General features: G+C 43.6%; 1 protein-coding gene across 1 annotated transcript in view; it reads left to right on the forward strand.

Annotated features, from left to right (window-relative positions):
- Positions 1-102: 102 nt before the first annotated feature.
- LOC104459582 (unconventional myosin-X-like) overlaps positions 103-14,922 on the forward strand; it is a gene marked incomplete at its 5' end in the record, with an annotated part of 33,584 nt that continues 18,764 nt past the window's right edge. Inside the window, 6 exons of the mRNA XM_010074490.1 lie at positions 103-209; positions 8,877-8,916; positions 10,439-11,230; positions 13,301-13,424; positions 13,848-14,091; positions 14,763-14,858. Of these exons, the coding sequence (XP_010072792.1) occupies positions 103-209; positions 8,877-8,916; positions 10,439-11,230; positions 13,301-13,424; positions 13,848-14,091; positions 14,763-14,858 (1,403 nt within the window). The remainder of the gene's footprint in view (positions 210-8,876; positions 8,917-10,438; positions 11,231-13,300; positions 13,425-13,847; positions 14,092-14,762; positions 14,859-14,922) is intronic.

Below are 14,922 nucleotides of genomic sequence, written 5' to 3' on the forward strand. Positions count from 1 at the left end.
AGCGCTCCGGGCCGGTCACCGGGGATGAAATCTCCCGGCTCTCCCGGGGACTGACTTCTTTCCTCTCTTTGTGTTTATTGAAACTCCTCCCCGTGGCGTCAGGTTTTCCTGAAGGAAGCTCTTGAGCAGAAGCTGGAGAAGGATCGGGAAGAGGAGTTGAGGAAAGCAGCTATAGTCATCCGGGCCCACGTCTTGGGCTACATGGCAAGGTCAGTGCCGGGGCTGCCCCACCATCCCTCTGCTTGTGTTCCTGGGTTACCCCGATCCCCTGCTTTGCTCTCTAGTCCCCACGCATCACTCCCTTCTTCCCCTCCTGTATTCCAAGGGAGAGTGCAGTATCTGCCTTCCCTGCTGGCGTCAGTTCTGCTCAAGCCTTTCTGCTCCTTTGCCATCTCTTCTGGAATTCTGTGCACGCTTGCACCCTCCCTCAATGCTGCTCAGCATGCTTCTGCAGGGACCTCTGTACCCACTGCTTGCCTCCGGTGACACCTTTTCCTTGCCTTCAGGGCTCTCCTGGCTGGGCCCCACTTGGCTTTGGGTCCCCTCTTTTTCCTTATGTTTGTCAAGTCTCTTTCCGACTCCACTTGCAAATCCTCACTTGCAGCTCTGCCTTTGCTCACCCTCTTTCTTTGCCCTGCCTGTTTCCCTCGTGATCTCTCTCCTTTTAATTAACTCTTCAGAATTGGTTTTTGGCCAGCTCTGCACCAGTAATCTCTTGCCACTCCCTTTTGCACCTGACCGGAGGAGGGTTGGGAGAACCAACTGCAGACAAACCGCCCCTCCTCTGCCCCTCGCAGTCAGTGTGACAGCTGACTCCTTAATGGCTGTGGCGTGCACACTTAATCCCAGTAAAATGCTCTTTCCTGGCTAGTCTCTGCTCCAGACACCTGTCAGTCAGGGCTGTGAGGAGGTAAAATCCCTGGCCAGCAGAGCTGTTCCTGCAGGCACTCTTCTTAGAGCTCTAGTTACACCAGGTAGCTGATTTTGCATTGGGAAATGTGTGCAAGGGTTGTACCCTGCCTTGCCGATGTGGAATATCAGCATTTGGTCCCAGAGGCTTTTATTCATTTATTTATTTCCCTCTAGGAAGACAAATAAGCTAGCTCTATTGTTTGTACATGAGATTGCAAATTCTTTGTGTCAGAGCCTCTGCTCTGTTTTACTTTGTGTCTAAGCCTTTGGAGAGAGGGGTAGGGATTAGCTCAGGCAAATTGATTTTTCTGGGAAACATCACTGCAGGCAAACTGGATTACTGCTTTTCTGAGTTCCTGGGAGGGTAGCTGCTGCCCTGCAGGGCTGTGATGGAGACAGTGTTACAGTAGCATTCCTCTTGGCTAGAGGTCCTCCACAAGATCTGAATTCCGTGTCCGACATGCTGCTCTTCTGAGTCTCATCTTGAAGAACAAGTTGTGCTTCTGCAGCCAGAGTGGAAGTCCTCACAAGCAGCTGGAGGTAACTGGACTTTGCAGGGGAGGAGAGCAGGGAGTGAGGAAGGAGCTAGGGAGGGAGACTGGAAAACTTTTCTGTCAAGAACTTCCAGTTGCACTGGACCTATATTGGAGAAGGTCCAGCAAAAGGGAGTTCATCTGGGCAAGTGGTGAATGGTGTGTGCAGAGTTGGGCAGGGGTCAGGAGTACCAGTCTGCATTGCCTTAAGGTTGTTACCATTCCTGTTAGTTTTGTAGGGACAAGTGAATTTAAATTGATGTGGTCTCATGCAAAGTAGGTTGGCGAAGAAGAGTTCTGTGCCTTTCTGGCACAGAAAGGATTTTACTGACTTCTCACCCTTTGTGAACTTGTTCTGTGGGCCTGGAGAAGCAGTCCTAAGGGTGAGAATGTTTTCTCTGCTCTCATTCCCTGCCGCCTAGTATCTCTGACTGATTACTAAAATGTGAGACAAGAAAATCAAGTGCATTCAAATGATCCCATTTTTTTGTAGCTAATCTGTGGAACTCTGAGCTGCAGGTAACAGCTTCACCAGCTAAAATACACATAGTTGTTCTCAGGCTTGCAGGATCCATGTACAAATTTGGCTGTGCCCGTGGATTCTGCAGGACCTTATTGCTCAGGGGAAGAAGACAGTAGGAAATTATTCCATAGCCCTGTGTTCCTCAGTCTTTGGAGGCATAACTGCTAACTACAGCTCATCGACAAAATAATTAATGCATTTCCAAATCCAGCATTGGAGCCTTGCAGCCACCCCACCTTCTCTTGTGATATATAGACTATATATAGGATGTCTCCCAATTCCTCAGCATGGAGTGCAAGTTGAATTTCTTTGGCCAGTGCAAGAGGGTGAGTGGAAGGCTGAACACAGGGAATGAAATTCACGGCCTGTGTGCAGCAATTCCAGCTGAAGGGCATCTGCAAGCTTGGCTGCGGTCATGAGGAATGAGGGGGCACTTCAGCCTGGCAGATTAGTAGGCAGAGCCAGCCTGTAGCTGGGCAGGGCTTGGCACGTGTTGCACTTGAGCTTCTGGCAGATGGGTTTTGTAAAAGTCAGAGTGCCCTTTTTGATGCACTTATATCTGCCTTAGCAGAGGGTGTGTGTGCAGCTGTTCACACCCCATGTGCAGGGCACAGGGAGGACAGCGGGAGCAGGGGTGAGGCGGCTGCAGCCCAGGAGCAATTCCTCTAACACCTCCCACTTCTTATCACCTCTTCCCTTTCCTCTTCTTTTCTCTGTGCTTCCTCCCTTTGAATTAATACTTATGGTAAGGAGCGTGACCTCTGCACACTCCTGCTATTAGCATCCCTCTCCTGATTTTCTTGACTAGGCTGATGTATCTGATGTGCAGGGAGATGGCAAGCTGTCAGCGTGGGTCCCTATTGCCATTTGAAGGGGGTTTGATTGCCAGGAAGGGGATTTTGAGGTGTGTCTTTTCCTCAGGGGGTTGCAGAAGGTCTATGGGAAGGGTCTGTGAAGATACTGTGCTATTTCCAGCATGCTTTCTGGGACTGTAAGACCTCACAGGATTACTGTAGCCTGCTGGCCCAAGATCATACTGGGTAACAGCCCCATAGAATTTCCCTCTGCAGATTCTGGTTTGGAGTAAAGAAGGTTTTGATTTGAATAGTACCAATGATAATTTCCCTATAACAAGATATTAAGGTGTCTTAATAGATTCAATTACTTTTAAAAATGTCTGCTTATTTCCAGCCTGAACAGACTTCAGCTTCAGGTCAATTAAATCTTGTTATGTCTCTAGTTGGATAAATAGAAATGCCACCCAAAACCCTGGGTACTTTGACTGGGATCAAGCCTTTCCTTAGCCTTCTCTTTCTTAAGGTCATGGAGGAAGTATATAAGCCAGGATTTCTGTTTCCAGTCCTGCTTCCTCAGAAATTACTTGAGGGTCTAACATTGTTCTTGAAATCGAGGTGCTAACACTGAGCACGGGATAAAAGTAGCAGTACAGTCCCCTTCTATTAAGTATTTCTGCTTGCCCGTATAAGAATCTCAGTAGTTTGTTTGTTTCTTTTTTATAGCATTGTGATGGGAGTTGGCCGTTACCTGATGATCCCTGTGGCCCCTAAATCCTTTTTTGACTTGCTGCTTCCTAACATAGTCTCACATCAGGTGTGTTGGCCTTTGGTTCTTTAACAGAAGGCCTTATGTTTGGCACTTTTGAATCATTTAATGTTTGCTTGATTCTAGCTTACAAATGGATACAGATTACTGTGTAATAGTAACCGTTTTGTTATTTGCCCAGTTTGTGTATCATGTACAAACCTCTACCAGTGACTTTTTTTCAGGTCTTTGGTAAAAATATTCTGTAATGAAGAGGCAATAACTGACTTTTCTAGAGCTTCACTAGACTACAGAAATACTGAATGATGATTCTTTTCTTTTGGACCCCTACCATGTTTTTTTGTTTTAAAGTACTGCAGAGTTGATGTTGATATCATTATTGTTATAACTGTGTTTTACCTCAAACAATATCAGATTAAGTTGACCAGATCTATTTTTTCCCCTGTTTTTGCTTTTCCTGGAGTAATTTGCTTTTGGCCACTTAAAAGATGGGGCAATATGGGACATTGTTCTCATACAGTTAAGGCTGTTTGTATGTTTTTATTATAATCAATGCCCGTTGAGTGATTATGCTCATTGCACAGTGAATGTATATATGTGTGTGCAATGCAAGGAGACTTCGGGCCAGTGGACCTTCTCTTTCCACGTGTATCTGTCCTTCATCCTCAGAGGGTCGTCACAGAAGTAGGTGCCCGTGGAAACAAACCAGTGGTAGATGTAGCAGTGAGAACAGTGAGCAGAATATGATTTACAGGTCGTGGCAGTAGAGGAACAGAAATTGTGTAATTTCTGAGCAATATTTTTCCAAATTAATTTTTCTGTGGATGAGGTAAGATTGGTCAATATCCCAGGGCATGGGAAATGCACAGCATGTATTGCCTCATGGCGCATTAAGTGTCTGGTTCTGTTTTTAGGAAGAAGTATCAAAAGGTGCTAGCCAGTGTTGTTATAATCCAAAAGAACTACCGAGCGTACTTCTGGAAGAAGAGCCTACTGCGACTGAAGGCTTCTGCCGTCACCCTGCAGAAGCACTGGCGTGGCCACCTGGCTCGCAGCCTCTACCAGCACCTGCGGCAGCAGGAACTCCGGCGGAAGCAGGAAGCAGAGGAGAGAAGGAGGCAAGAAGAGGAAGAACAGATCAGAAGAGAGGAAGAGGAAAGACAATGGCAAGAAGAGGAGGAGCGTAGGAGGAAACAGCAAGAGGAAGAGGTGAAGGAAAGGTACAAGACGGTATCTTGCACTCATAGCTCCTTAGCGTTAGAGCTGCTGAGGTGTAAAAGCGGGTCTGGGGCACTGACGTGGTGGTCACACTGCAACAGCAATTGCATGAGACAGTGTCCCAGTGCTGGGGGCAAAGTTGGGATGGGCTGTGGGCAGCTCAGAATAGAAAAGCAGCATGGAAAAGGAGTGTCCTGCTTCCTTTAGGAAAGCGAATTCTAGAGTATTTTTACCTCTCTTTAGTGTTTTTCTGCTTTGGAATGTACATGAAAGGAGGCAGTTTCACTGACTGGGCAGAGATGCATGATTTTCTTGTTGCCGTTGCAGTGGTAAAGGAAGTTCTATGCAGTCTCCCAAAATCTGTAGGGATTAGCAGTGTGAGAAAGTACCAGAGTTCATGGGCCTCGGTGTGTCCAGTAAGCTGGCTCAGAGAGCATGGTGGGCAGCACACCTGTGCCACTACTGCAGGTCTTACACTCATGAGGGGACACGTCCTCTCCCTGTTCCTGCTGCTGTGTATCTCTCAGCAGGGATATGGATGTGTCAAGAGACCAGGAGGGGAAAGGAAAAGGTAATGTGACAAAAAGTGGCAATCTGACACCAGCGACAGTACACCTATTAAGAATCCTGTACCTCATGCATAATCTATTTTTTACTGCATGGTCACCTACATCCTGTCCAAACTGGGCATCTCTTTCGAGAATCTTTGGTTTTAAGAAGCATGAAACTTCCAACTATGAGATTATTATATAAATTTTAACAAATAATCCTGTGACATTTTAAGTTTTTCATAAATAGTTGGTTACATTTTTATAGGCATACACACTTGTCACAAAGTTGAATCTTGGCAGACAAAGACGTGTGACAAGCATCAGAAAATTCTAAGGTTAAGAAGCATGTCACGTGGAAAAGAGATTGCCTGCAGTTTCACTGGAGGCTGTAGGGTGATGTACGTGTCAGGAAAAGACGTGGAGTCAGTGACACCAGCGATGAACAGTTTGGTCAAGGAATTTGTTGAACAACACTGAAGGCTCCATTTTATCAATATGTCAATTTTCAACAACAGCCTCATCAGCAACATGAAGCTGTGCAAGTTCAGAATGTCAGTAACTAGTTAGCAGATACCAAATGCTACAGACGTTCTCTCAGGTCTAAAGTCCTCTTTGTACTAAGTAGAGCTTTTCCCTACCTCATTTTAGATTAAAGGACCTATTTAGCTTACTCATTCTAGTGTGTTTCTGCTCCTATCTTTAGTTCCCAGCCCATGAAAGATGCATTGAACCCAGCATCATTGTAACGAAGTGTCAATGTTTCTAGGAATCAGGTGAAGGGCTCATTTTGCTTTCATTTTCTCATTGACGTAAAATGCCTTCATTCAGAGTGAGTAGCTAAAAAGGTACTAGCAGATCAACTTGGCTAAATCCTGAACTTCCATTTGACCTCAAAAATGAGATGGAAGTCCACAGAAATTGCAGATTGGCTAATCTGCTGAGAACAAGCGAAAACACCCAACATACATGCAGAAACAAGATTAGAAGGACCAAGATGCAAACTGAGCTATAACAAACTAAAAGTCGACAGGCAGCTATTGTGCATACACTGTCAATAAAAGGGAGACATGAGGCAATCTGGTCTACTATTCAACAGGAAAAAAAAAATATAATGTTGAGAAAGCAGAGGTATTTGATGCCGTTTTTATTTGTCTTCCCCAAAAGGCTTAACTCCTGGACACTAGATACAACTAGCACAGATGTGCAAGAATTCAGAACCTATCAGGGAAATAAAAGGTTAGAGAATGCTCGGATAAATCAGATTACAAAGAAGTCATCTGGACTTGGTGAAATTAATGTTTGGGTAGTTCAAGAACTGGTTGAAGCAGTTTGAATCAGTAGCTATTTTTTTTCTCCTCCTTTGCGGGTAGCAATGGAGTTTCCATAAAACTCTAAAATTCCAAACATAATGACCCCCTTTTATAATGGGAAAAGGAAGAACGAGGGAATTGTGGACCAGTGAGCCTAACCTCAATTTCAGGAAGATACTGAGACCAATAATGAAACAGTTGTAAATGCTTGATAAAGGAGTTAAGAGCCAATGTGGATTTCTGAAGAGCAAACAGTATTAAAGGGATCTGTTTCCTTCTGCGATAGCTTATTACATGCCTTGTGAATAGGGAAAAGCCATGGAGGGTAGGTGACTTGACTTTGGGTAGGTAGAGGTTAGATAAGGGCTTTGACAATGTTATGACAATACTCTTAACACATTAGGAATGAGGTTTGGAAAAAAGTAGATGAAACAAGACTAGGATTTGTGTTTTTACTGCATTGTATTATTGCATTTTATTTAGTAAACAATGGTAGATTTTTGTTAAATAGGAGAGAATTCCTGAATGGGATTCTTGCATGGTCTGTGCTGGATATGAGTGTGATGTTTTCACAAGTTGGATGAGGATATACGAGTATCCTTATTAAATTTGCAGATAAAACCATCTGCTGAATGGCTGTAAGCGTATAGCTAGACAGGATTACAATTCAGATGATTTTGGCAAATTAAAGAAATGGTCTGAAAAACATAGGATAACATTCAATACAGACATATACAGATCTACAGTTAGGAATAATCAAATGCACAGACAGAGAAGGAGGAATGCCTAGTTCAACAGCAGGAAGAAGGCCTGGAGGCTAAGTTGAGTATTAGTCAGCAGTGTCGTGTTGTGTGAGAGGAGAAAGCAAATGCCGTCTATAAACAAGATTGTTTCTATAGATGTAGGGAGATTCTTCTGTTCCACTTGGCACTGGTAAGGCTTGAGTTGGAGTGCTGTGCCTAGTTTTGGGTATCACATTTCAGGAAGAGTGTGGATCAGCTGGAGATAGATGGAAGCAGCAAGAAATATCAGAGGTCTCAAAAATGTGAGGAACAGTATCAGGAATTAGTGTGTAGATTGTAGGTGGTATTCCTGATTTGTTGTAAAACAGCTCTGCTTTTTGAACCCTCATATAACTTAAGGCAGTCATTTAACTCAGTACTACTGTTAGAGATCTTTCAGTAGAGTTGGAACCACCTGGATCTCACTTATGTCAGCTTTCATTTATAAACATTTCCTGGGATTTTTGAGAGAGAGAGCAAGAGTGAGAACTTTAAGGACTTTGTGACTTGCAGCTGCAATTTAGTTGGCTGGGAAAAGCCGCAGGGCGTGGGAAATAAATATTGTTGCCCTCCTGGTCTGCTTGAGGTTGAATTATAGATTTGAAAGTTACCACTGCCAGTCTGAATTCAGCTGCACAGCGGTTGCTGCAGGCAGACTCTTCCACCCAGCCACATCATATGCCTGCTCCCTATGCGTGACCCTGGCATTTGTCTGTCTCCTAGTTCAGTTGCTTGTAGTGTGCTCGCTATGGAGAAACTGACCATAGTGACAGTTTTCTCTTGGAGTACAACCTTTTTGATCTTGGTGGAAATGCACCGTGGGATAGTTTTTTTTCCCCTCTGCTCATGTTTACTAACATTCTCTGACTGTTACAGCCTTTACTAGTAAACTAGGTTTTGCATGCTGCTGAGAAGTTACGCAAGCTGGAGTACTGAGGTCTTCAGAATAGAAAGTCCTCAGCTTAGTCATTTAATGAAGTACAAAAGTTTGATAACTTTTTGGGGGCTTTAATATAGTAAAAACAAAACAAAACACAAATTCAATGCTGGTATTGCAATAATTCTGTTCACAAAAACGAACAACAAATGAGTTTCCTGATATCTGTCAATTATGCATGTACTACCTCATTTAATATCCATGGTCGTAAAGTACTTCAGGAGATTCTGTTTACATTTATCATGAGTCTTACTGATATGCCTTTCTGTCACTGTTTCCAATGTCCTTCCTAGTGTGTTCCAACTAATCCAATTTCCTGATTGATCTGAAAGTTAAGTGCACAGGGAAGATTCGTTGTATCTGGAAAGGTCATGCCAACCACACAGAATTGGATTTTTACTAAATTACAAAAGCTTTTAAATCAGTCTTACAACAGGTACCTTATTTTAACCTTATCCATGGAGGGTTGACATGTCCATGTAAATTTAAAAGCCTCATGTCGGAGAACTGGGTCTATCTCTGACTATCGTTTCTTGTTTTTTACCAGAGAAAAGGAGCAACTGAATGCACTACTCCAGGTGGCTCAGGTAGGTTTAACAGTTATTCTTTTCATATGTCTTCTCTGAGTATCTGTGAAGGGTCCTTCATTGCCTCCACTTTTCCTGGAGCTAATATTGTTATAGTGGCAACACTATTTAAAAAATGAGCTTTGTTCACTCAAAACCTGCAGGTGTTTGGCTTTGGCAGAGGTGCATAGAGTTAACAAGGTGAGTTTTTTTTCAAGGCTTCTGTACCAGCTTGCATAGTTCCTATTTTGAAAACTTCTGCATTGAACATGCAGCATCCTTTTTTATCTCTACTGCTTGAGCTTGTTACATGACCTTGTGATGTGCTACACTGTGACACAGTCTGTTTTGCTGGATTGTTGCCTGTAACAGTGAAAATAAGAGTGCAGATGGCCGCTACTATGGCTAAATAAGCCCCTTGTAACTGATCTAATTGTTTGCTGGTACTTCATATATCAAAGAGCGGACCACCTACCCTGGGGTGTGTGAAAACAGCTGTGTATCTTCTTATTTCTTTTCCCAAACCACTTGTTCCTCAGTTTCAGGCTAGCTCTGTTCAGGAGAGATAACAGATTAGAGTATAAAAATGCATTTGTCCACAAGTTAAGAGTCAAGTAGAGAACAAGCAACAGGGTAACTATAAAGAAAACACAGATGGTGGCTTAAATGGACCAATTCATTGACTGCATTGTCATACTCCTATCAGGAAGTACATTAAATCATTTTGAAATTTCTTTTTGTGTTTTCTTGTGTGTATATGTTTTCAGCATCCTCTGTGGAAGGGAGGGTGGCTTTATCTTATAGCTAAACATCAGTGAAAGTTACCAGTATCTTCCGTCTTCTAATTATTGTGTACTTGCTAGAAATTTCCTGTTACTTCAGTGTGGAGAATAGAGGAAGACAGAGTCTTCAACAGCCCGCCAGCCATCATCCATCCAGTGATGCTAAAGAATGCCAAGAAATTCCAAGTGGAGTTTTGGTGGGGTGGGGTTGGAGTGGATACAGTCCTGCTTCATTGCAAAAGATCTCTTCCAGACCTAGATTCTGATGGTCAGACGCCCAACTCAGGAAGCAACAAAATCCCCAAACTTTTTAATGAATTTCTGGGAAATCTTAAGCAGGCTATGCATATGTGTATTCTGCTTTCTCCTATGTGTGCACGTGTGTGAGGTAGTTCAAAAAGAGAGGACAGACTTTCAGAAGGCTTTTATCCAAATTGTAGTGTACAGAGGGCTGTAACATGAGCAGCAGACAGAGGGGCTCTTCTGAAAATTCACTGAGCCCAGTGAGCTACTTTGTATGATGCAGAGAGGAAGTAGGCTGCTGAAAAAAAAGGTACCTGAAGATCCAGTAGTTCTACCTTTAGCTTTTACACCACAGGTGATTGCAGATGCCCATCAGAAAAGGAGAGGATGCTTAGAGTCTTTTTTTTTTCAGATGGGAAGTGCAAGGCAAGCACAGGAGGTAGGAGGAATGAAAGGTCCAGGCAAGGAAGGCATATAGGTTGAAGAAACTGCTTTAACACTATTATAAATTCTTTAAGGTGGAAGCAGTAAAGACTGAGGAGGTAGATATTCCCCTGCAAGAAGAAGAGAGACGTCAGATGGAGGAGATCTTAAGACTGGAGAAGGAGATTGAGAAGTTGCAGCAACAGAAAGAGGATCACATGTCTATCATCTGTGAAAACACGAGGAATGAAATCAATCGTCAACGAGAAGAAGAGATCCAGAGGCTGGAAAAGGAGGCATCTAGGGTTGCTCAGGAGTTCTTGGAGCTGCTGGATTTTGGCAATCTGGATGAAAGTGTGCAGAATTTAGAGCGCTCACTTTCCAGTGAGGGGACACTCAATGTGGACTGCAGCCTGGTGGCACCACTAGCTGAAGAAGAAGTGGATGAGGGTTTTCATGCTGATGACGAAGGACAGCAAACTCCCAGTTTGGTGGTCTTGAATGAGCATGGTACAAGAAACAGTGATAACTACTCGGAGGAAGGTGCAGACACAAGCCTTTCACTTCTCCGAGGGAAAGTAGGAGAGGTTGTCCCTGCTCCAGGACAACCTGTGGAAAGAACAAGTAGCCCCAAGGAGCAGAGAGCCCTATCTGACCCAGCAGAAAGCATTTACAGCACTGTCCCAGATACACAGAGGAGTAACAGCGGAGAGGTGGGAGAGCTGATTTACACTCCCCCCCTGGATGTAGAGTCTGACTATGACCATGAGGAGTTTGATGGCTGTGGAGATGCAGGTAGTGCCTCGGCTGAGCCTCTGAACGGTGAGGAGGGTCTGAGACACTCCCATGGTACCAGCCTGGACTCCAACCACGGCAGCCTGGACTCGGTAAGAATCCCTCCCTTCGCCTTCCCGGACATTAGTGTGATTTTGTTGATGTTTGTAACATCCTTGCCTTCTTACTGTATGCCTCCTTGCTCTGGGGATTGTTACTAATATATAACTCTCTCTTACATCAATAATCAACTTGAAAAAAAGGGAAGAGTCATAGACAGGCTGAAGGCCAGAGGGCTTGTGACTGTCCAGTGTCTAGGACACAAGCTAGCACATATGTGCCTAGACTATTTTAGATTGTTTCTATCACCATATATTAATGTAATGCCCTTTAGGAAGACTGAAAGCAGGCAACTAGTATTTTGTAAGTGTATGTTCTGCCTTAGAGATACTTCACAGAAGTAGCCTGAGCTTCCAGCGGACAATCACAAGAGGAAATGGGAAAGACTGGGAATTGTTTCATTTCCATCACTAAAACTTCTCTTGTTCTAGTCCTGTTACTTTTCAGAGTCAAGGGTTTCTTTTCAGTTGCCGTGTACAAGTTAAGCTTTTCTAAGGCTGGAAGAAATTACTGTGCTGATCCAGGGTGGGTCCCAGTGCACGCAACCAAGACCACTGAACCTTTTCATTCCTACCACAGGGACAGTGACAGGGTAGTAAAGCTGGGCTATTAGCCTCGCACTTGAAGCATCTCAGCTTAGATCCTGCACTAGGCTCTGGGCTTCCGGAGTGCCCTCAGGCTAGTTGCTTAATAATGCAACGATAAATCCCCTTACAGAACAGGATGTCAGATAAGCCCACATAAGATTGTGAGGAGTTCAGGTGTGAAGCCAATGACAGCCATAAAAATATTTCAGATAAATGATGTCCCTGGGAATAGAGACTTGAACTACAAAACTTCTTTTAGAAAACAGTTGTGTTGTTTTTTTTTTAAGGAATTCAATTTACTTCCTTTGCTATTTGTTTCCAATGGCAGATCATGACCCTTCCTAAAAAGCTGCATGATTTTTTCCTGTTTGCATTTCCCTAATGTCAGCTGCCAGCCATCAGAATTTTTTATGATGTGATCTGCGTGAGTAAAGGTACCATCTCTGTGTGCAGATACTCACAGATCACTGTCAGGTAATCTTCAAGTCATGAATCATTCTGTCACAGCCTAAGCCAGTTTCTGCCATTCTTCTTAAAATGTAAACAGAAGTGGAGGATTTTATTGGGCTCCTCCATGAGTAAGACTCATGAAAAATCCGGTTGATACTATGTCATGGTGTGAGCCCCAGGAAGAGATAGCTGCAGCTGGGTCAAGATCCCATCAGTAGGTGCTGATCAAAGAGTACCTGCCTTTTGAAACTTAATGGCAAGAGTGGAAAATGAAGGAGACAAAAGAGGAGCACAAAGGGGTCACAGAGAGAGGACAGTAGAGAAAAATGAAAACAACATGCATCAGAGGAAGGAAAAGGTCTAAGAAGCTGCCTTCATTAGTATTAAATTAATAAAGCCAATCAAAGGAAGTTGTATGTAAGGTAAAGGAAATGATAGGGTAATTTAGGAATTCATGTGTGAAGTATTTTCTTCTGGCTAAGGGCTATTATCTAATTGGAGAACAGGGATGAGTAAATACTGTACTGTGAGTAATTTAGATCTTTGTTTTTAGGGTTCAGTTATCTTGGAATGTACTTTTTTTCCTAATCAGCCCATTTCCTTGCTGAGGTTAGACTAGTGCTCCATCTTATCCAGCATCTTGGCATGTCTGCCAAAAAAATTAGACAAATCCTCCAAAATGAAAAATTCTCTTGTAATCCCATTAAATCAGATGTTGGGCTGTGGGCTCTGCCTTGAAGCAGGAAGGTTTGTTACTGCAGGTAACTGGAGTTTTCTAGCCATGTCCACTGCCGAATGTCACTCTCCTTTCTGGTATGAAAATTCCATGCTCTGGAGACTCTTGCTTTAGGCATTAATGGGTAAGCTGTCAAGCCTCTAGTTTTACTGTATTGCTTTTTTTGTAAAGGGGAGTATGTGTAGTTTTGCATCTTCTGATCATGTGACTTGTCTAGCCTTGTTACTTTGCTCCAGTCCCCCTGCGACCAGGAGAAGCCAAGTAGCCTGTATTTCTTCTTTTCCTTTTAGTTTCTGGACAGTGAAGAAGAAGTGGATGTTTACATTGATACAGATGAAGAGTTTTGTAATGGACGAGTCACTATCTTCAATGGCTCAGGACCACCCTATTTTCACAGCTATCTCTACATGAAGGGTAAGCAGCCTTAGACAAAACCATGGAAGGATGGAATCCAGGAAACACGCTTTCCTCTTCTGTTTCTCCAGAATCATCATCTTCATCTACTCTTAGTTCTCTGTTTACTCTCTTTTAAAAAGAGCAAATAAAGAGCTAGGAGGTGGATGTCAGGGAATTAGACTGGATATCGTTGCCACTGAGACCTAATTGTGCCCACTTAGTATCGGCTTACGTGACTCATTCTGAACTACAAAACTGAATACAAAAGTATCTGAGTAGTGCATATATTCCTATATTTTGTGTTTGTTCTGTTTCTCTCACTCAGCTCCTTTGTTTCATGTTAGGAACCGAAGAGGCAACTAAATGCCCCTGAAGCAGAATCAGAACGGAAACACGGCCCTTGTTGTGTATCTGATGAAATCTTGCTCCCTTGCTTTGCAGGAGGTCTCATGAACCCATGGAGGCGGCGCTGGTGTGTTCTGAAGAATGAGGCCTTCATGTGGTTCCGCACCAAGCAGGAGGCACTGAAGTCAGGCTGGCTCTATAAAAAAGGTGGAGGCATGTCAACACTTTCACGCCGCAACTGGAAACGCCGTTGGTTTGTGCTTCGAGAATCCAAGCTGATGTACTTTGAGAATGATAGCGAGGAAAAGTTGAAGGGGACAATTGATATCAGAAAGGCAAAGTGAGTGAGAATAAATCCTTTTGATCCCAAGTATTCACTCTCTACATCAATAATGATGCCAGTTTATCTCCATAGGCCTAGGAGAACCAGAAGTGTAAGGAAAGGAAAAGACAATTAGAGCTTCTAGTTTTACTCTGGAGGGAGTCTGGAATTACTTGATAGTTCTTTTTCCAGTCTTGCATTTCATAATCTGGCAGAAGCTCTTTCCAAGCCAAAGATGGAGCCAGACCAGGAGGGGCTAATTAAGTACATACCCCATGCATCCTCCCCTGCCCTGACTCCATCTGTTTCCTGGCTTCTCCGGGCATTCACAGAGGTGGTATGAAGCTCACAGCAGGATTTGAATTTGGCAGCATGCGCTATGCCTTTTCCTGAGCCCTGAATGCTCTTTTTGCTGCCAGAGCCAATTCCTCAGCTCCTGCTGTAAGGAAGGAGAGGCTGTTCACCTATTAACATTATGTGGGCCTGTGAAGTGCCAAAAAGAGTGTTACACCCCACTTTGTAAACAGCCCTCTATATCAGCCTCCCTGTTATCTCTTCTACCATCTAGTATGCTGTTATCTTGAAGAAAATCGATTTAACCCCTTTAAGATTTGATTTTGTAGTCGAGATGGAATTTATGCCTGTGAAAGGTTTTCAGTTTTTGCCTCCTGTGATTTGCTCTGTTCCAGGGAGATTGTGGACATTCATGAAAAGGAGAATGCCTTGGACATTGTGACAGAAGACAGAGTTTATCACATTGTCGCAGAGTCACCAGAAGATGCCAGGTATAAGAGGGAGTTTTGTTAGGTTTGTTCATACAGTGCAGCTCTGACCCAGCTACTCATGGGA

The sequence above is a fragment of the Pterocles gutturalis genome, unplaced genomic scaffold (assembly GCF_000699245.1).
Source record: "Pterocles gutturalis isolate BGI_N339 unplaced genomic scaffold, ASM69924v1 scaffold22877, whole genome shotgun sequence".
Lineage (NCBI taxonomy): Eukaryota > Metazoa > Chordata > Aves > Pterocliformes > Pteroclidae > Pterocles > Pterocles gutturalis.